This window comes from Apostichopus japonicus, chromosome 13 (assembly GCF_037975245.1).
Source record: "Apostichopus japonicus isolate 1M-3 chromosome 13, ASM3797524v1, whole genome shotgun sequence".
Taxonomy (NCBI): domain Eukaryota; kingdom Metazoa; phylum Echinodermata; class Holothuroidea; order Aspidochirotida; family Stichopodidae; genus Apostichopus; species Apostichopus japonicus.
This window is the reverse complement of record NC_092573.1, coordinates 12045787-12067362: the sequence shown is the minus strand read 5'-3', so window position 1 is coordinate 12067362 and position 21576 is coordinate 12045787. Positions and strand designations below refer to the sequence as shown.

The window sequence follows — 21576 nt, the reverse complement described above, 5'->3', positions numbered from 1 at the left end:
TATATATATATTATTGACATTTGGTTATCATTTACCTGTAAGGGTTGCATTTGTAACGTTGCCTATAAGGGAGACATGAATTTCATCACCATCTAAATCAACTGCTTCAAAACTGTAATTCGCCACCTGACCGACTTCTGCCCAAAGTTCATCATCACCAGTGATATTAGGTGGGAAGTTATCTGTTGATATCATTGGCAAGAAACAAGTTAGACTAGTTTCTATTTTCAGGAAGTCCATAGTTTACGTTGGACATTTAATTTGGTTATATACTGAAAACGAATCTTTTTTGCTTTTGACAAAACATTTTACATGTTTCAAGTTAAATTCCCATATCAAGCAACATTACGGGCTTCTTCCACATTTGTGGTCGCTTAAGCGTCGTTAAAAGAACTGCTGATTAACTGTTCTGTGAATTTCTCTATACGTATTATTATTATTATTATTATCATGATTATTCATGATCATCAGTTAACCACTTTCAGGCACCGTATAGGGCTAAATATGGCATATACTGCATGTAACATTAAATAGCCCCGAAATTGTTGACATTCAAAGAAGCTTTAGTCCAATTTCCAAATAAGATTTCCGCGTAAACATATGCGATCTCGTTCTTCTTAAACCGTCCGTCACCTCCGCTAGCAAGAGGTTATCTCTCTTTTAAGAATCGATGCTTAATTTCGTCTTATCTTTCTTTTGATGTATTATGTTTAGAATCTAACTATAACATGACTCCTTGCGTGATAAATATGGCTGCATATAAAAGAAAGCATTTCTCTATATTTGTTTTTAAATGCATTTAAAGAAAAGGACAATTTTACGAAAACATGCCAATCTTTTGCTCTACTGTAGCAAGATGGTTGCAGTTTTTCGTGTTGCAGTTACAGGGGTAATCTGACATGTAATTATGGAGGGTGGGGGTGGAGTGGCGAGGGACGATAGAAGAGATATTAAAAGACTCACTGATGGACTTTTGATCTGACTGTAGTACTTCTTGTGAAACTTTGGAAGACGCCCCTAACTCTGCATCTTTGGTGGCTAATGAATCATACTGGCACTCAGTATTAGAACCACAGGTGTCCAAAACCTCGTTGTAAAATTCAGTGTCATTAGCCTTTGCTTCTTCGACTAAGTCACTCAAAAATATAGGTTTAAATGTTTCGCTTTCATCGTCAGCTCTCTTCCGGCGAGAAGATGTATGGAATAAAGAATCAGCCTTTTTTACCCTCCCTGCGCAAGAAAGAATCAGGTGAAGACAAAAAAACATTATAGTAGATTGATACCATGTGTTTGTTTTATTTATTTTACTCTAGTGACGATCTGTGCTATAGTTCATAGGTAACATTTACATAACATAAAGATATTACAATGAATAAGTGAGTCGCATAAAAGAATTTTAACAAAGAATGAAAGGGTTGTAAAGAAATTACACGTAAACTTAGATTTAAAACTGATCAAAATCACTATTCTTTTCCCATATTTCTCTTGTTCCGTAACAATAAATGTTCCGTAACAATCCGTAACATTAAAAAGACCATAGACTTACAACTTTCTCCAAATTCATATAATTCTCTCTCTGTCAGATTTACTCCATTGGCTGGCACTTGTTGGACGTCATCTCGCCTCAGAAAGTCATCGCCACTGTCCCCATTCCATACACCTAGTGAGGACATGAAAAGAAGTAATGCCTTTGTCTTTTATTGAATCTTCCTTGATTGAATCATTTAATGTCGATGAAATTCTATACATTATGTTATGGCAAGTTACTTCACAAGTGTTGTGAACAATAGAGTTATACTTCTTAAGAAAGAACAATGGATAGAAGATAGAAATCCCTTATGGTCATATGATCAGATTATATAACATCGAAGTATTTATACATGATATATTAACAACAAATGAAGAGATATTTTGAGTTAAACGTACGTTTTAAAGTATGTGTAATGTTAATGTATAAATGACAGCAGCGTACCTAATAGTCCTCGGGTGGAACCATTCCTGTAGAGTTCAGGTGCAGAAAATACCACATCCAGTAGGCCTAGTCTAGCTTCCACCGTTACACTAATACCAGAGTCCCAAAGAGCTGTTACACCAGAGCTGTTTTCAGTCTTCTCGTAACGTAACAAGAATGTACCATTATCATCGTGGTTGTAAGTTTCTAGGTGAAAACATTCCAAATGGAAGAAACTTTTCAATCCTGCAGTATACAGAATTTCGTCTCAACGGTATGGCGTATTTGTCTGCCTTTTTAGATGATTGAAAATAATAAAAATTAGCAGGAGCAAGGCTTTTATATACAGTGACTGTATTCCTGGACTATTTGAGGCAGGATTCCACGTGTAAGGGAAGCTATCAATTAGGTCTGTAATTGTACTAATAATTACGTCAACATGAAAGTTTGGGTGAAGATGAAGGAGTGGGACAGGGAGAGTGGGAGGGTTACACCACCGATACCGTTGATATTCTACATGACTAATATAATTCAAAATACCTTCTTCTTTCAGTCTGGTGGCATTAAACCATTCATCATCTAAGTAGATCTCAAACTCTTCATCCATTTCATCGAGACCAATTTGGACCTGCACAAAATGAAAGATCTTACACGTAACGCTTCATCTTAAACACCAGTACGATTAAACCAAATCATAGCAAAAAATAATGACTATCCTGGCAAAGATTTTTAAAATAACAGAATCGCAAGCCAACCAGGGACTGAATCCTGTTCCTTTTTGTGTTGTGAAGAGTGTAATGATGCATTGGTTAAATGGCGAAACTGAGTTGGGTATGGGGGAGGGTTGACTACGTCGAAAGTACATTTTTAATTGCTGAAAAATTACTTGATGTAACTTGATGTTTGAAGTTCAAATTGTTTACAGTTCCTCGGTTCAACTGATGACACCCGTTACAAACGGAAGGTCATGATTTTAACGCTGGTTCATGGGGAAGGGGATCGAAAGCGCTTCTGTGATGACTAAAGAATTACTTTGTCAACAACAAAAAGGAGTTTACCCCTGTTCGACCTCGCAAGAGGTCCTACGGGGGATAATAGATGGTTTGGTAGAATAGACACTTTTTTTTCTAGGGAAATTTGTCTATTATTCAGTCAGGGTGATGATGAGAAGTGAAGTATTGTGCAATAACATTTTGTAGAAGTCAGAAATAAACAAGATGTCGGAACTGAATTACTTGTAATTCAATCTGCTAGATAAAAGAAAGTAATAATAAAATTTTCAATACTAAGTTTGTATTGATTTACAAAACTATGGGGTAAATGAGTCTTCTAAGCTGTGACGCTCGAGCCCTTTCAATTTGGTGGAGGGAAGGCTAGGGTTCAATCTAGACAGAAATAGATATCTTGCATACTCATTCGGTGTAATGGTTTTGTTGCAACCCATTTGGCTCCGTGACTTAACTTACTTTAGTAGCATTGACAAACACCGCAGCAAATGCATTGAATACCGTAGCCTGGGTTGTCTGATTGGTCTTTCTGTTGATTGCCCTTTCTGTTCTTCCTTGAAGCACGAAAAAGTCTTTCTTTGTATCTTCTGCTTCAATTGAAACAAGGACATACTCTCCCAAGCCATTGAAAGTATAGTCATAGCCATCCAAGGTTCTCATGTGAGGATCACCAAAGAACCATCCTAGATAGTGTACGAAATAGAAAGGTATGTTGTAGTTGTCAACATTAACAAACATTGATATCAAGCTGTTACTAAATGTAACTAGTTTACATAAACGTCACATGCAATCCCTGACATAACAGGGAGACGGTGGGAAACTGTGGGAGACTGTGGGAGACTGTAGTCATTTTTTAACTTTCTTTTGTACACTATTGTTATGCTTTAGCCGAAATGAAGATTTTTTTTCATTAATTGAGCAATTGGACTCCTTTTGGTTTATCAGTCTGTTCTGTAAGCTGAGAATTATTAACTGATTTACTGCACCGCCTACCCTCCGCTTCAAGTACATTTCAAGCAACGAAAACGTAAGTATAAACATGAGTTTCGGCTCATCATGTTACTCCCAGTTCCAAGATAGGAGTGCATATGTTTAGGAGACAGGTTAGTGAGGAGTGATGCAAATTTCCTTTTCCTTGACCCAAATTTAATGGGCAAAGTTAGTTCAAATTACCAGTGAAAGTACCATATCAACAAAGCTTTATCGAATAATACAATTTTGGAGATTATCAGAAAGTGCCCAAAAGGAACATTACCAATACTCCAAAATCCTCTGAACTAACACAAGTAATGATTACATGAAACACACTGCCCAAAAACTTCCTCACCCCATCCTGGAGGCCTGTACCAAAAGGTTGAAGCTGTCGGCCTACGATTCCGATACAGATTGCAGAAGTACCAGTCCCTGGACTTGTAACAGCAGTGATACCGAGGTAGAAAATCTTTCTCTGAAAAAGGCAACCCGTGGAAATTTTAAATTCATCTTCCAAGAGTATCTTTTCCAATTGTTCCAGATACTTTTCAATGATGTAAAAGAAAATTAATTAAAAAGGGAAATAACAACTTTAGAACCATATGTCTGATTGACCTTTGGGTAGCTCATTTGGGGAATCAAATGTATTTCAGATGTAGTGCTCAGATAGTAGACATTTTGGCTGAGTTTTGCATTACGATCAGACCCCGCGCTCCATGCATGCTCAACATTGAAGCAATATAAATTCAGTTAAACCTCCACGTATTCACGTAAAGGTAGCAAAGTGAATTTTCGCTTTAAAGTTCATTGAATAACGGACATGGACGATGCCCTTGAACGAGAAGTTGTCTCAGTTCTTGCCAAAGGTGACGGACACAACCATAAAAATTTCTAACTTTAAAAAATACCATTCATAGAAATGTAGAAGGGAAGCTTAAACTTACCAAACCACTTTTCATATCTGTATTTGTCAAATCGCCATCCGTTGTTATATTGATAACGTTCTGCAAGGCTGCTTTGAAACAATGACCGGTACCCGTAATTAAGGGATTGGGTGTAAGTGTTGTAACAACAAATGTTGCCCTTAGCAGGGCTCCAGCTCCACCAGTCCCAAGAGTTCCATCCCCACCACCACGACCCACCCCACCACCACCACCATGGACGAGACAGAGCTGGCTGATAACAAATTTCACCATCTGACGAGAAAACAAAATCGTTTAAGAGTTAACAATTTACCTTGAAGAATTGTCAGGATGTTTAATTATCAAAATGCAAAACATATTTAATCATGGTTTAAACATTTCGTGAATAAATAAATGGTTTGGTTTTGACGAGATGTCATTAGTTCGTGAACTATTTTCAAGTTTCCTTGTGAGGTGGAAAAGCGACTTACATTCTCTGGATATATCTTCATAGAAGTCATCCCCAATTTGAGAAGTCAAATGATCAGGCACTTGATATCTGTACTTTACATCATACATCCGTGATGTTCGAATGTATCTCCAGTCTCTACGTGCCTGCCAATATGAAGGAGGGCAAGGATCAAACCGAAAGGTCCATTGATATGGTGAAGGCTCTTGATAATACCAATCCAAACAAAACTGTTTTGAATTGACGGTGGTTTCTGTATTATCCTCTAACCTGAATTCCCATTTTCCTTTCAAACCTGTATTGCCAGTCAGTAAATCAGGTCGAAATTTGTCCAACGTCGAGGAGAAAGGCAAACTATTCTGTATCTGAGTACTTCCATAACCGTTCGATCCTCTAGAGTTGTGTCCAATGATTACATTCGGATATGACAATGCCTGGACGTTCCAATTCATTTCACATTCTTGATAATTAAAGAGGGCAAAGCTGTATCTACCGTCTGTCAGTAACACTGCCTGGAAAGTATTAGCCTGCAATGAAGATCATGACGTAATTTAGCGTTAGTACATGCAAACAAAACTTTTCTAAACTTAATTGTAGATCCATATCAAATGAGACAATAAAATTCTAACACAAGGATCTTATGCAATGTAGAAGATCTGATAGTTATTGTACGTTTTTGGGTCCAACAAATAGCTCCAACTGTCAATTGCTGCAAAATCTTAAAGCACCAAAATTACCCATTTCTCATTACTTATTCATTAGTTGCAGACGAATATTTACGGATGAAACAAGTGCAATACATCTCCTTTGATAATTCTTCCTTCAACTTACTTCAACTCCTCCTGGCCGGATAAGTTTCTCCCAAGTTACAACCAACATCCACGTTGCTCTGAATGTCGTAGGCTTCTTTGGTGTCTTGATTTTATCGGTAACGCTATCTATGAAGGTTTCGTCTGAACTTTTTTCGTACACCTTCGGAGGAATTTAAATGAATCTCGTTTAATGGTAAGCTTATACTGAAGCAAAACGGCGATAAATAAGTGAAGAAACATCAGCCATCTTGCATGCACAAACAACGTGTCAGTTGTTTAACAGTTAACAATATAAATTTAAAACAGTATTTAATTATGATAATCAGCTACTTTGATTAATATATTTATCATTCATTTTAAATTGATGGAAAACAATTGTGATATTGCTTAATTTTATTATTGACTGAACTTATAAGTTAAAAATACCTGGTAATAGACATTGCTATAGCCCAAAGCTATTTCAGCATCTGCCCAGAAAGGAGCCACCGCAGGTAGATAGTCAAGGAACCAAGAATGTGGATATGGATATGATGATCTATACCAGTAATACCAGGAATAATACCAAGACGTGTCTCTTAAAAAAATTATGAGACCATTCTCTACAATCTGAAAGTAAAATTGGAAAAGATGATATTCGAAAAGGTTCAATCGTGTATGTTTTGTTTCCTTCTTCCTTGAGTTAACTAAGTTTGAAAGAAGCCTTAGTATCATGTAAAAGATATGTCTTTCATTTTGGTATCTTTATTAAGGAGCTGTATGATAGGCAAAGGCTTCCACACACACCTAACATCGCTTCCACCCAACCGAAATTAATACATACACTCCCACAAATACAAAGCGTGCGCTAGCGCAGATACTCGCTCGTGCGCAAGAATCTGCAAAAGCCTCCTCGTAATCATAGTTGCTAACGTTCATCATTTTCTTTAAAGTGGACGTTAACAAAAACTGAAAGTACTTACGTAGAGACTGTAGTAGAAATTGTCTCCGAGAGGAAAGCCAGTTGGTATCGAGATAGTTTGACTTACGAAGTTATCCGCTGTTGCGTAAGAATTTCCTTCCGGCCAAAAATATCTATAACCTGTCCATGTTCTAAAATACGTTAAACGATTGTCTCGTTGGCTTGTGCCAAACGGCAGTAATATTTCTTCTGCAAAGGAAAGGTGCAAATTGAATATAAATGAACCAGCTGATCCACAACTGCATCACCTTCATAGGGCAAAAATATCAAAACTATTGTCGTATTTCCACTGACATTAGCTTTCCTCATTTCTTCTCGAAAACTATAGAGCAAGATTTTGTACAACTTTCTCTCTTAAAATAGCCTGTGTTATTTTAAATGACAAACAATTCGACCGCTTGACATGCCTTTATATGACAGATTATCATTACTCTATAGCCTATGTATTCCCGCCACTCGAAATGGTTATCTGTCGTTAGTTTGTTTGTGAGTTTATTTGTTTGTAATAGTTGTTCTTCTGCTTTTCTTTACATATTACTGAAACCTTGCACATGCAGGTTTGAGTGAAAGTTAATAAAGGAAATTTGAAAGATCAGAAAGAATAAATACACCATGGGGTTAATGCTCTGAAAAAAGACCATAATTCTTACGTCGTATATTAAGTCAGTCTGTAAAATAAAATTCATGTAAAACTGAAATAAATTATATTCTTTTGATAACCGTGAATGAATACCAGAATTTAAGAAAGATGTTCTCTTTGATACGTGTTCAAAGAGCTTCGGCGCATACTTGTTATTTCTCGCACCCATTTCTGCTACCTTGACCGTCACTTCAAGTCACCTTCCTACATAACCAGAGTATGCCTCAGCATCTGACGAGTGCAGTGGCGGAGCGTCCATACAGTCAGAGGGGCGGATGCCCCCCCCCCCCCTGACGGACTCAAATGGACTGTTGCCGCCCTTTCCAGCTTTTTACCACTTTTTACTTATTCGTGATTATTGACTTTTTTATTGCGCTCTCAAACTCACCCACTGACATTTGTCAAATTTTGTTGGTGTAATTTTCTGACAAAATGGCGATGACATCTATTTATTCTTCGTTTATCTGCAATTTAGCAAGGCCCGGAAAGGGTCATTTCCGGCGATCTAGGGAGTATCTTTACTTAAAACATTTCTGTACGCTCCGCGCCAAACTGTGGTGGCGCTCCGCTTAGGTAGTGTCGAAAGCGCCCCTACAGACCATTCTCGCCCCCCCCCCTCCCCCGACCAATACCCCTAGCTCCGCCACTGCTGACGACCTTTTCAACTACTGAGGGTACTAAATGCTCTACATTTATCACACTGTAAGGAATGAAGCTATTAAATTATATCAAATACACCTACCAACACATTTCCCACATTTATCGCTGAGTATGTAACCAGCTGCACAGACGCAATTGTAGCTACCGTCCGTGTTTTCACAGGTCTCTTCCTCTCCACATAGGTCAGTCTGTAATTCACACTCGTCGATATCTAGATAAGCAGAATATATGTAACGTTAACAACAACACAGATAAGGATCCATCAAGTTGACATTACGGTCACTTACTTGAAAGACAACCCTGGGTCGCTGTTTATGGTGAGAAAACTAAATGTTCCCTCTATTTGCTCTTGAAATACATAAATTATATAAAAAAGATCATAACGCATTGTTTGATGGACTCGATTTAAATTGATGTTCCCACCCATCCCCCAATGATACATACATAGCTTTCTCTGCTACGCAGAAAATATTAATATGCTAATTACTCCCCCCCCCCCCCATCCCACCACCCATGACTTATGTTGAATTATCAGATGATGGATTAGAATTCAATCATTGAAAGATCAACAAAGATCTTACACGATCAATTTCGGTCCTTAGTTAACGAATATGAATAATTTAATTTCGGTTGCCCGTTACAGTTAGGTGTGAAGGGCTCAAAAATACTAACTAAATATGACTTACCATCGGTACATAGGCGGCCTGTCCAACCAGCAGAGCATGAACATTCGTACCTATTTTCAAGATTCTCGCACACGCCATTTGCACAAGGATTGGATACACATTCATTAACATCTATGGCAAAAACGGTTAATTTGTGGAAGTAAAGATACGTAAGTCTTATTATATTAGCTAAACATCATATCAAGATTCAAGAAAACGAAAGGACATTCAAGAAAATGAAAGCCGCATATCCAAGTGTGCTCCTTGGATAATTCTTTGAAATATTCATAAGATAAAATGTATGCACAGGTCACGAGGTACATGAAAAGCCTGGTGTTTCTTACTGATTGTCTAATTTATCAATTCTATCTTGGCAATATATATATCGAACTGTTCATGATGTAACTAGTAACGTGACGTAAGATTTGGGGATATGATGTTCTCTCAAAGATATGATAGTCATTGGCCCAAGTTATACGTGAGCTTAGAACACCCTATGAGTGTTGTAAAGTCATTATGTCCAAATTAATGGGAATTAAATTATTGAAAGGCTCACATCATCCTCTGCTTGATGATGGAAGAAATGTTATAATTTTAAGCGTTGTAATTATATTTTCATGTATATTTATATTTTCTGTTGTTACATGATTATCTATTATTAAGTTATCGCTCATTATATATATATATATATATATATATATATATATATATATATATATCTTTCATTATTTTTATCATTCGTTGCATATATACATACATACAAACATACGTGCGCATACACGCATACATACAAATCTTTACAAGTTATGTTTATTAACAGTTATGTAATTATTATTATTCTTATATATTATGACCTAAATTATCTTTTGTTATTATATATCCAATAATATTGTTATATGTGTTAATGATATCAAGTGTCATAATACCATCGTTTAGTTTATGTTATTATTTATTTTACAACCTCTTATTTCATATTACAATTCTTTACCGTATCGTCATAATCATAGTCATCGTTATGCTATCGTTTCTCTTTCATTTGTCAGTTATGTTCATAATATCAATAACTGTTATCCCTTATTGGTATGTTCCCATTGATAACTATGTCATCATTAATTTAATTATTTAATTAATTATTTTTAATAATTATTTTTAAATTAATTTATTATTACATACTTACCAGTTCGTTGGTATGTTTTCTATTGTTATTGATACTTTCATTAAGTTTAAAGATATATCACTTTATTTTCTATGTTATCAATGAAATATTCTAATATAATAATGCATCATCTCTTTTACTTTTAAGACTAGCTTTATCATAATGTAAGTTTACTTTTGTTTAAACATATAGACCTAGTGCTCACCCACACATGTGGCTAAGTCATCCATCCATTCACCATTATCACAAATGACAGATTTGTTGTTATCATCAGATTCGTAACCAGCATCACAAATGGCAACAACAATTGTTCCGTGTTTGTTCTCTGAGTTACTAGGCCGTCCATGGACAACATTTATCGATCCACAAGGTGCTGCAATAGGTAGAAATGATGTAGTACAACCCTTATATGTATTCGTGTCGACACAGACCCAGAAATGACAGAATTAATGAAAAATATTATTTAACGATAAATAGATTATAAATTAAGTATGATTTCAATAAGAAGAAATACTGAAATATCTTTATGTATGTTCCTACTGACTTAAGCTTAATGTAAATATATTAATAGGCTTCATGGAATCAAAATAATCAGGGTTTATGATGTCAACAAATGTACAAAATTTCTTAACAATGATCCTATGGGTGCTTTATTGTTAAAAAAAAACAATGAACCATTCAACGAAGTTTATCAAATTGCATGTTTGGTTGATACCTCGCGGAAATGTTTTACAAAATTTCTCGTTTGGACGTGACATTTTGACTCAAAGGCATACCTGAAATATGTTTTTCTAAATATTATATGTCATCACCTATTCCCTACTTCTAGTCTTTGATAAGGACTACTACATGTGTATCTTTCGCTTATCCAAACATTAGAATAAAACAGATTACACTTACCAAAACAATCTGGAACAGCTCCAGTCCATTCACCCTTTCGGCATTTCAGTTCGGTATTACCGTTAATGACATAATTAGCTAAACATGAGAACGTGATCGTTGAATTTGGAGCGTGACGAGCTTTCTTTGGACTGTAACTGAGTGTCACGTTGTAATCCTTCAAGGAAAAACTATCGCAGTGATCTGAAAATGAAAGCAACAATTGGAAACAACAATAAAAAGAATCAATGTTGTCAATTTGTAAAGTTTATTTAGGTTTGATATTTCCCAAGGGTTTGGAAGTAAAGGGAAATCAATCTCATTTGGCATTCCATCGAGGTTATCATCAAGGATGACACCGACTTATATATATGTATATGTAAATGTATAAATAGATAAATGACAAAAGGTGCTATATTTCTATCATTTTATCTATATATGTGTAATACACAACTTCAAACCTTACCAGTGTACAAACGCCTTTACATGCATCTGTTAAACGTTGTGAGCAATTTAGAGGAAAGGTCCATACAATTATGGACGGAACTTTTACTAAATATTTTACTCACTGAATCAACTCGTTCCGAGAAAACTTGCTCTACGCTTAGTATGTCCAATGATCAAAAACATTTGAGGAGAAGAACACACAGTGCTATAAAAACAAGTATCGCCTATCGAGTATCATATATCATGCCTATTATTGTTAGTTTGTATTTTCCCTTGCCGTTCCCCTTTTGCCCCCCCCCAATACTGTGGAGGACAATTCCACTCCACCCCCCCCCCTCTCCACCTTTCTGTCTTCACCTGTGGCTACGCCACTGCTCAATCCCAAATATATAACATTCGTAACAATCTCTTCTTTTGATTTTAGAGATAAAGAGAAGTTGCCATGTACAGTATAGGTCAAGAAACCTACAAATAATACCGTCTAAATTACAAAGAAACGAATTAGTAATTCAAAGTCAACGTTCATTTGCATAAGTCTCTACATCTTTCAATAAATACAGCTCATTGCAATAAAAAAGGTAAAATAAAGTTTATCCGTATTACAAGGTGCACGTCCGTCAATTCAAGAATCATGCATGAGAGTACAGCTAGAACCAGGCTTCAGTGATTGAATGCAATCGATGCGTTTTTCATTGGTCGAATGGGGTGAAACACTCCAACTATCACCATAAATAATACGTGGTTTAAATAACCAATCACATGTCGAAGCTAGAGATACTATTCGTTCAGGCGTGTTGTATTCAAATTCCTCACCTAGCAAGTTTCTTTTAATGTGATCTTTATGACGAGGCACAGGCGAACAAACAAGTAGACAACCAAATGGGCAACATTAAGTCGTAAACAAATGCGTACACTAATATATTTTACGAGATTTTCATATCAATTGGTAGGGACTTGCTATCACTGGAGGTACACGTGTTGCAAGTAACGGTAGAATATTATTATATGTCATGTATTACCAATGGATTCGTAGGGTGGTATCCGTTTGTTGTACTTTCGATAAAAAAGAACACATATCTTAGATCAAAATGATGTTTGAAAGGTGTCTCAATTCTAATGTCGCCATGAGTATGTCTAAATCCTTCATTACAGTTTTCTTTTATAAAGGAATAAATTGATCTCCTACCACTGCAGAGTTTGTCATCTTCGTCGGACCCATCTTCGCAGTCATCCTTTCCATTACAGAAAAGTGAATTTTCGATATATCTACCGGAATAACATCGCGTGTGACCGGCCTTGCTGCAATGTTTCGAACTTTTCTCTACATCTGTATGAAAAGGGCATGATAAATATTAGTCGAGGTGAGACACTTAGAAAGTAACAAATGAAATCAAATTGTCACGTTCTTTCCGCTTTCCCTTTCTTTACAAATCACCAAACAAAGCGACCGTACTTAATGAACATTATGTGATAATAACAGGAATCATAATTTAATAATATTTCTTACAAACCGTTTGTAAGTGTCACAAAGGTCCAGTGAGGGAACTTAGTGCGATAAATAAATATTAAAAACTCCATGATTGCTTTAAGACTAGAATTTTATTTAAAACGACGGAAATCGATATCTACAGCACAAAATAGCCGAACTCTGTATTGTACAATGTATTCCAAGGTTTAGATTTGTTATAAATTCACCAATTGCGTCACTTACTGCAACACATGTCCTCTGCCTCATCCTCGCAACCATCACAATCACAGTTGAAGTTACAAACTTGACTCTGCGTAACGCAGCCATAGTTTGGCGAAGAACATTCAAAATTGTGACAGGCTCCTTGAAACACAAGATGGAAAATAAAATAAAATATATGTTGTTAAATTCACCTCTTTAATCACAAACAATTACTAGACCAGCGCATAAACGAATAATATATAAATCCCAATATTTTTCGGCAAGACTAGTTCCTTCTGTTGTCATCCATTCCCTTTCGAAAGGAAACTTTAAAATGGCATGCATGATGTTATCTTTGATAATGCCATATATTACAACAATATATCAGGGTTCGAAGAGACAATGACTCCTCTCAGATTTTATGGTTACTAAATTGTGCATTATTATAATTTTCAACTCCGTTCTTTCTTTCCTACTTTTCTATTATTTCAAAGATATATTAAAAATATGCAAGTAAAGTGCCTTTTTTAAAAAGAAAAGACAATGCATTTATTTGCCTCCTTGTTTGTAAATTCTTCTTCTTGTTTTGGAAATTTTTAGTAAAGGTGATCTACCAAACGAATAAACTTAATACTGGTAAAGTTGGTATGCCAATTCTAAATTTAACTTATGAACAACTTTTATGTGAAGATTTATTCACAACAAGACGAACCATTTTATAAACTTCAAATATTTACTTAGGTAGTTATGTGTTCAGTATTTTCGCTCTCTATTTTTATCTGTCAAGAACACAATATAAAGAGCCCCTGTAAACTTTAAAAAATTAGCTGTTGCCACATTTGTTTCCCTATGTGTGCTTATTTTGTTTTCCTACTTTATTTAATAGATCAAGCCTTAAAAAATATATATAAATGCAAAATGTATTGCAACCATACCACGTTTTGTACAGTTGTGTCGACGCTTAATCCAGCTTAATATATTAATTTTACCAGACAAAGCAATGATAAAACAGATTGTTCAGTTGCAAAATAACTAGAAAAGATCAAATTTCCTGCCATTATGGTTTTGTATTAATCTAAAACAATCTAAGCAAATAAATGAGCTTACTTCTACAGCTGGTACCATCACCGATATATCCGTCTTCACAGTGGCAGTCATGTTTGCCACCAACTAAACCACAGAATGCTTTATTGTGGCAGCTGATATTGCCACATGATGGAGTATGGTTACTGGAACATACGCACCGTTCATCACAGGTTCTCGTAGTAAAGTTTGCCCCTAGCTACAGGTGAAATTTAAGTTTGATATAATAAACAAGTTTTATATTATAAAGATTCCGCGATTAAGAAAGACCCTCAGACCGGGGACAAACGAATGCGTTAAATGGGGCTATAATCAATCTTGACTGTTTTATTCAATCAATTCATATAAATGTTCCAAGCGCCATCTTTCTCTTGGCGTACTTGGAACCTCTACCCGAGCGTCAGGAACACACACACACACCCTTCCTTCGTCTTTGTTACCTTTCCGTCTTCTCTACCATTACGGTAAGTATTACTTAGGTTCTTGCGTAAGGTTACGACAAAAAACAGACCTTCCCGTTGCACCCGTTTCTCCATCTTGAAACAAGTTTTCCCCAATCTCAACCTTTGCCCTCATCATTACGTTTTTGACAACGGTTTTGTTTTCTTCCTTAGGCACACCCACTTAAGGGTAGCACAAGGTCACACCTGTTATGTCTGTTATTATGCAGCTACCTCAATATCAGCAATAGCGTTCTCAGATAGGTGTAACTGTTCCCAATTATGTTAAGGTTACATGAAACGTGCACACAACGAGGATTCATGAGAAATGATTATTCAGTGAATCATAAAACAAGCAATTCAATGCTAACACCACTCTATACCTTCCTCCAAAATCATGTTTCAAACCATTCGTACTGACAGTAAAAACAGTTCATACTGCTCATACTACTCATACTGTCAATATGAGTGCTTTGAAAGAGGAAAGCACAGTATATGGAAAATAGACCCAACTGGGTGAACAAAATGAAACGTAGAGCAATGATTTGTAGGAATCGTTTAGTGCATCTACCCACCTTCTGATAGTTCCCTTTGTAAAAGCATCCACATTGAGATGACGCAACACAAGCATTGCCTTCACGAGAATATCCATTATCACAGAAGCAACCCTCAGCTCGTTCTTCAGATGCACAATTAATAACTGCAGTTGACGCACATGTGTTGGAACAAATAACTTCTGCACTGACCTTATAAGTTGAGTTAGACGGGCAGAGGAGTTCTAGTGAATGTTTATAATAATAATAAAAATGTAAGATCTTTATTTTGATAATTCTATATATTTTCACTACATTAATAACATTAAATTCTTAGTGTAAAAAAAATTGTCGAATTCATTCAAACTTTCAAATAGATTGAAACATTTTCAATCTAAAACAGTTGAATAGTTAGGTTATAGAGACTAATATAACTAAATTGACGTGCTAGATAAATATTGCTATAATAAACAATAAGTTGTTACGTCATCAGGCAAATACATCGAATCTCATGTCTAACTTTGGGAAATATTCCCTCTTGTAAGGTCATAGAGATTATCAACAGAAATGAAAATCAAATAGTTGAAATTGACAGGAGTGACCTTTTCATTTATGTCCTCAACATAAAAGTTGCAATATTTTTAATGTATGGGTCTGAAATCTGAATGAACTTATCAATAGGCATATATTTTAACATATACGTAAATGAACAACGAAAAACTAAAAGGATACTTATGAATGAACTTAAAACGAAGAAGAAACATCTGTCCAGACAAAGATCCGAACCAGCGACACCATGGATAACTGGGATCACTTGCATAATTTTCTCAAGCTCTTTCATTTATTTCAAATAAATATTTACAGCATGCATGATTAACATAACTAATACGCAAAAAATCGGCCAACAAATTACTGTCGGATGTTATGATATAATATAATTTTGTAATCGATACTGTTTTGAAAACAGCAATTGATACTCTTAATATATTAGGATATGTAACAATTTAACGTACTAACTGTAAAGAACAACATCAAACAAATAATAGATACTTGTATGTGTCAAGGCCGTATTCAGGGAATTCAGAGCAGGGGAGGGTATGACCCTGGGGTCTTCGAAGCCCCGAGTAGGGAGGTCTTATGCATACTAAGGGTATAAATAGGGTCTTTAATTAGGTCTACAAGCACGGTTGTGTTAATAATTACTTTTACCAGTTGTGTGGGTCCGAATTCGCGCCTGTGTAATATTAACTGTCTGAGGGATGTTACTGAACTGTTCAAATTCAGTGAGGTCTGTTGTTTAGCTGCTGCGCTGAAAATGGAGCTAACACTAATTTTGGGAATCAGAAAGAATTTAGAAGCTATAATTAAAGTAGTTTGTAACAGAAGATGGTTACACCCTTATTTATGATTTTGTTGCCCATACTACTCTACATGAAATCAATGAACTATCTTATTTGTCTTTTGTTGTCACAGTTTAACCTTTTGAGCAGTTTGACATGAAAGATTCTTTTTACGATAGGGCAAATCTATTCATCATTCAATAAAGTTACCGTCTCGATGTAAGTAAACATGTCGGTGTAATATGTTGTCTCTTTGTAATGTTCTCTATGTCTTATATTGCTTTTGTAATAGTTCCATTAGTCCAAATTTCTAGTTTACAATGGGCGTTAGGGATAAAGGTAGACATTTTGTTATCAATTTACGACACATTTTGAATGTTCTTTTTATTAAAATGCTCCTCATCGTTATCTAATGTATGGTTCGATTCCTTATCGGTTCGACAACAGTTTGAAATAGAATCATTATAATGGAGGAACGTAAGCAAAGGTTGGTGCAACAAATGCATGTAGATAACGTATCACCTTAGGCATGTGGTTGCAATAATGAAATGGGACATAACACATCATATGTCTTAACATCTCCATAGAATATGTAGGCCCACTGCCAGATAACGTTAGAATTTCATCAACGTGCTTCCTCTCTCACGTGGTACATGCATTGGCAAATCATACAGTCGTTTCGTCATTCCGAATGACGGAAATATCACGTATAATTCGAGAAGAACGCTAACTTAACAGTTTCTACATTTTAGAAGGAAGCCGGTGGTTGAAATCGATTGTTGAATAACAATGCAAGACATTGTCTTGCCCCGGAATATCCTTTAAAGTTAGTAGACAGTACATCTTTCACGTGTCGAATCCGTGCCCCAGAACTTGTTTAATCTAATAAGGTCTTCTTTTATATTGAGGATGTCAAAATTCGATCAAATAATCTTCAGTCCTGGCTAAATGGTCAAGGATATCACGTAATGTCCATGCCAATCAACATTGGCGTCGAGAGCTACGTCGGGCCTCCTGACAATCATCTCACCGAGCCCCTCTTTTGGGTCTAAATGTTCCGCAAGTACAAGATTACGAAGAAACATACATTAGCCTTTATCCCATATTTCCCAGGGCCCCCTAATTGACCCCTGGGCAGACGCTGAAGCCTCCGCCACCCCTTCTCGACAGGCATGAGAATTAAATCACATAATTACCTCTACAGACGCTCTTCTGTCTCCAATCAGTGACTTCAATGCCGGCCATATTGCATTCACTAACGAAGCTTGCTATCGTCCCACAACCTAGGTTGTCCTCTTGATTATAAGTATCAACACTACATATGTCTGCGATGCACTTTTCATAATATAACTCGCTGTTACGTTGAGGACCAGCAGCAGATATTAAGCATGAAGCAAATGGACCTGGAAAAGCGAGAAATGTAACAGTGTATTATACCAACATTTAACATGTTCATAATTGAAAATGAAAGAATCATTAAGGGAACATACTGACACATTATTCCAATATAAAAATTTGAAAGAGCTGTGTCATATTCAAAGGAATTAACCACGACCAAGGATGTTTTCGTGTCCGGTAGATGCGTTTCCGAAATCGAGTAGAGCTAAAATGAGGCCGAAATCATACCAAATCTTAGCGGCAAAGGTCTTGTCCATGACAGAGTTACAGTTGAAGTCTCAATGTCTACCATCATCTCCAAACTCATTCTCTCCAATACGTTATCTCCTATTTGAATATTTGTGGCGTTAAGTAATATTGTGTGCACAAGAATAAGGTATACATCATCCTGCCATTTGCTATCTAGATATTACTAACCGAGAAAGTATAAAGAGAAAATTAAAACGCGAAGCAGTAATGCTTAGTTTACCTTACCTGTCCTCTTTGAAAATCTAATTTCTTTAAAGACGTGTTCACTTAGTTCTAGTTTCTGCTAAAAACAAAGTTATGTCGTCGAGCAGTAGGAAACTTAATTGGTAATTTTGAGAATACATTTCTCAATCTTGGACTCGCCTGGACATGAGTCAGAGTCCAGACCACAGTAGCCTACTGATACTCTCGCCGGATCACACACCTGTTTTCCCTCTTCAACACCTCTCCCTTTTTGCATTAGTTGGTAGAGTATGGAAATATAGTGGACGACATATTTATAAATTTTCCCTGAAAGTTTCGACTACTTTTTCTTCTTTTTTGTCATCTTTAATGATGGTAGTCCTGCTCAGTGCATAGCCACTACTATTTTGTCAATTATTTTCTTATATAAAATAAGTCAGCATTTCGATAAATAGGATCGACCTTTTGATTTTTTGTAATATGTTTAGTAATATGTTGCAAACATTCGTTAACTTTTCTTTCTCTAAATTCAAGAAAAAATCTGCAAAATATTTGATATCGAAATGTCGACTTTTCATCTCAAACTGTTGGCATTTCATTTCAAATAATGACTTTTGTATATCGAAATGTTGCCTTATTCCTCGACAGTTCAGTATTCAGTCTTAAAGTATCGAAATCAAATGTTGGACTAGAGTGGTACTATAAGTAACGCCCGATGGTACTACGTAAAAAAAGGAAGTATAGGCAACTAAGGGCAACGAAAGGTCCAAATGTAGAACAGTTGACGTTTTCAGTGATCCTTTGAATTTTGACTTCGTATGTCGAAATTTTGAACATTTCTTCAAATTTCGACTAAGAAAAGGCAAATGTCTGACAGATTATGACTGTAACTTGAAACAAAAGATGATCATTTGATTGCCTGCCGCTGTCTTTGTTGGTACAATTATCCAGCAGAATAGTCCGGCATTGCCGTGGATTTTATCTTTTTAACAGTTCTATTAGCTGTACTAATTCTATCAAGTATTTATATGTAAGCAATAATGCAACAGCAATGTAACTTGACATAGACAAGTTTTGTTAGAGGTGCGATTTGTCAAGTTGTCTATAACTTTTATTCCAAAACGAGTGTTTAAAATGTTCTGTTTTAATTTGAAGCAGAAAGTATTGTATTTAGTGTTGTTTTGTTTGTTTATGAGTCTACTCGCAATTACTTTTTGCCCAAAGGTTTAACATACTAACCCCTCAGGTTTCTAGAATCAAGCCCCAGGACAGTCCCTAAGTGTCGATTCTTGCAGATACAACGTAGACAGAATGAAAAATTCTGGTTACCTGATTCCATCCGCATTGTCACCGACACTCATACTTGCATCACTTAAATTCCTACGGTGCCAACACTACCCAATCACCCAAAGCCCTCCTGTTTCATTTCGTCCCACACAAAAGGTTGCAAACAGTCTTTCTTTACATATTCATTGTTAATGTACAAAACTTAAAAGTTTAACCCACCAGATTTATCAGTCAATATCGAACATCTGTAAATTGCGGAAGTCATAGTTGCATTGTTACGACATGTAAGGTCATTTGCAAAATTGCCGTCTGACGTGCCTTCCTGCTTTATAACGAAACTCTTGACAAACTGGTTCAAAGTTTGCTGAAAATAACAAACGAAAATCAAATAATAAAGTCTAAGATAGACATATTCAGCAGTACAACAACAAATTACAAATAAATCTGTCTTTTAATCACATCCTTCTGATCATATTGAAATCATTTTCACAGGAAAATTATAATCTTTCTATAATCACTGCAATATCCAGGTTAAGGCTGGAAGGTTTCCTTAGTGGTATAGATTTTCCAACTCATTGTCGTTTCATAAACATACCATGATACACGCATACATGAAAATATGGTATATCTTCCCAGTAATATTTATACATGTTGATATTGATTCTTTTTCTATTTTACTCACAATTTTGCCTGTATTGTCAGCAAAATCATCATCAGGTTCACCATTAAAATTTCCTAGAAGGCCATCTACTTTGTTCTTCCACGATGATGTTAGGCCCACAGAAACACACCCGTGGTGGGTAATCCATCTCACTCGCAACCCAAGGTTAGTCTCCAGGATCTGTTGAGTAAATAAATTTAAAAAAAGGTACATTACAGAACATACCTTTACAAGGTTTCTATAAGTTGAATTATCAGATGAAATTAATTGTTCAAAGTGTTACTTCGAATTTGCAAGCTATGACATCCATGCATCCGCCACCGAGATGAAGATTCGAATAATGCCGCGTTTCACATCGGTAAAGCTCATATTTATATATAACAGATAAATGAATTGTTTTAGAAGTTGAATTGACAGGTGTATGTTGTTGTCTACAACTCCATTGATCAAGTAACTTACATACTAGAAATATTTTCATTACATGTTTCCTTTATTTTACTCTTTATTGAGTATAGTTTTCTGTCAAAGAAACGTTCCCATCGCATTATAAGTGACATATGAAATGACGGGAGCTACAATCCACATACAAGTTATTGCTCTTAACGAATTAAATGGGTACTTACAATGTATGTTCCAGTTTGCCATACCCCCACTTCATATTCTGGGATGATTATAGGCAAAATATTCTTTACCTCATTCAGCCTAACATTGCCTTCTGTATCAAACTCAAAAACCAGAGCCTAGAAGGAAAATACAAACTTATTATCTCATATAAAGCCGGATTCTTCTCCACCTAAGCATTGTAATTCACAATTCTCTAGTCTGTTTTAGCAATTTGCGTAATATATAACATAACATGCAATACATTGAATCAGTGATCAACCAGTTCCGGAATTACGTTTCCACTGTGATATTACTTGCCACTGTTTGTATAAACTGTAGTCGTACATATTTTTGCCCTTTACGATGATCAATCAACTTTAAATATTCTTTACAGGTCCACAGAACTTACAGTTTTGTTAAAGGCACGGAACACCATCATTAAAAACCCGATATTGTATTACATATTGCCAAATGATCTTGATAGGATTATTATGAAAAATGAAGAAAAAAATCTTATAATTGGTTAAAGCAACTAATGTAGTTTGTGCAGATTTTAGTTACAAGAGGTGATAACTTACACACTTCACATTGAAAGCAACAAACTTATATTTT

At 35.8% G+C, this 21576-nt stretch overlaps 1 protein-coding gene and 1 long non-coding RNA gene across 4 annotated transcripts in view; one reads left to right on the top strand and one right to left on the bottom strand.

Annotated features, from left to right (window-relative positions):
- Positions 1–21576, top strand: part of LOC139978880 (uncharacterized) — a 217031-nt gene that overhangs the window by 182587 nt on the left and 12868 nt on the right. The gene's annotated exons all lie outside the window — the stretch shown is intronic.
- The window catches only part of LOC139978867 (uncharacterized), a 69083-nt gene that overhangs the window by 35191 nt on the left and 12316 nt on the right, over positions 1–21576 (bottom strand). For both annotated transcript variants that reach the window (XM_071989402.1, XM_071989401.1), the window contains exons 4-27: positions 20985–21101; positions 20383–20541; positions 19920–20064; positions 17780–17986; positions 15286–15488; positions 14295–14469; positions 13230–13349; positions 12705–12845; positions 11093–11275; positions 10398–10565; positions 9058–9168; positions 8454–8582; positions 7073–7260; positions 6540–6719; positions 6133–6273; positions 5324–5828; positions 4875–5126; positions 4286–4405; positions 3418–3641; positions 2492–2579; positions 1973–2158; positions 1547–1660; positions 964–1230; positions 36–182 (exon numbers count right to left, since the gene is read on the bottom strand). In XM_071989402.1, the coding sequence (XP_071845503.1) occupies positions 36–182; positions 964–1230; positions 1547–1660; positions 1973–2158; positions 2492–2579; positions 3418–3641; positions 4286–4405; positions 4875–5126; positions 5324–5828; positions 6133–6273; positions 6540–6719; positions 7073–7260; positions 8454–8582; positions 9058–9168; positions 10398–10565; positions 11093–11275; positions 12705–12845; positions 13230–13349; positions 14295–14469; positions 15286–15488; positions 17780–17986; positions 19920–20064; positions 20383–20541; positions 20985–21101 (4270 nt within the window). The remainder of the gene's footprint in view (positions 1–35; positions 183–963; positions 1231–1546; positions 1661–1972; positions 2159–2491; positions 2580–3417; positions 3642–4285; positions 4406–4874; positions 5127–5323; positions 5829–6132; positions 6274–6539; positions 6720–7072; positions 7261–8453; positions 8583–9057; positions 9169–10397; positions 10566–11092; positions 11276–12704; positions 12846–13229; positions 13350–14294; positions 14470–15285; positions 15489–17779; positions 17987–19919; positions 20065–20382; positions 20542–20984; positions 21102–21576) is intronic.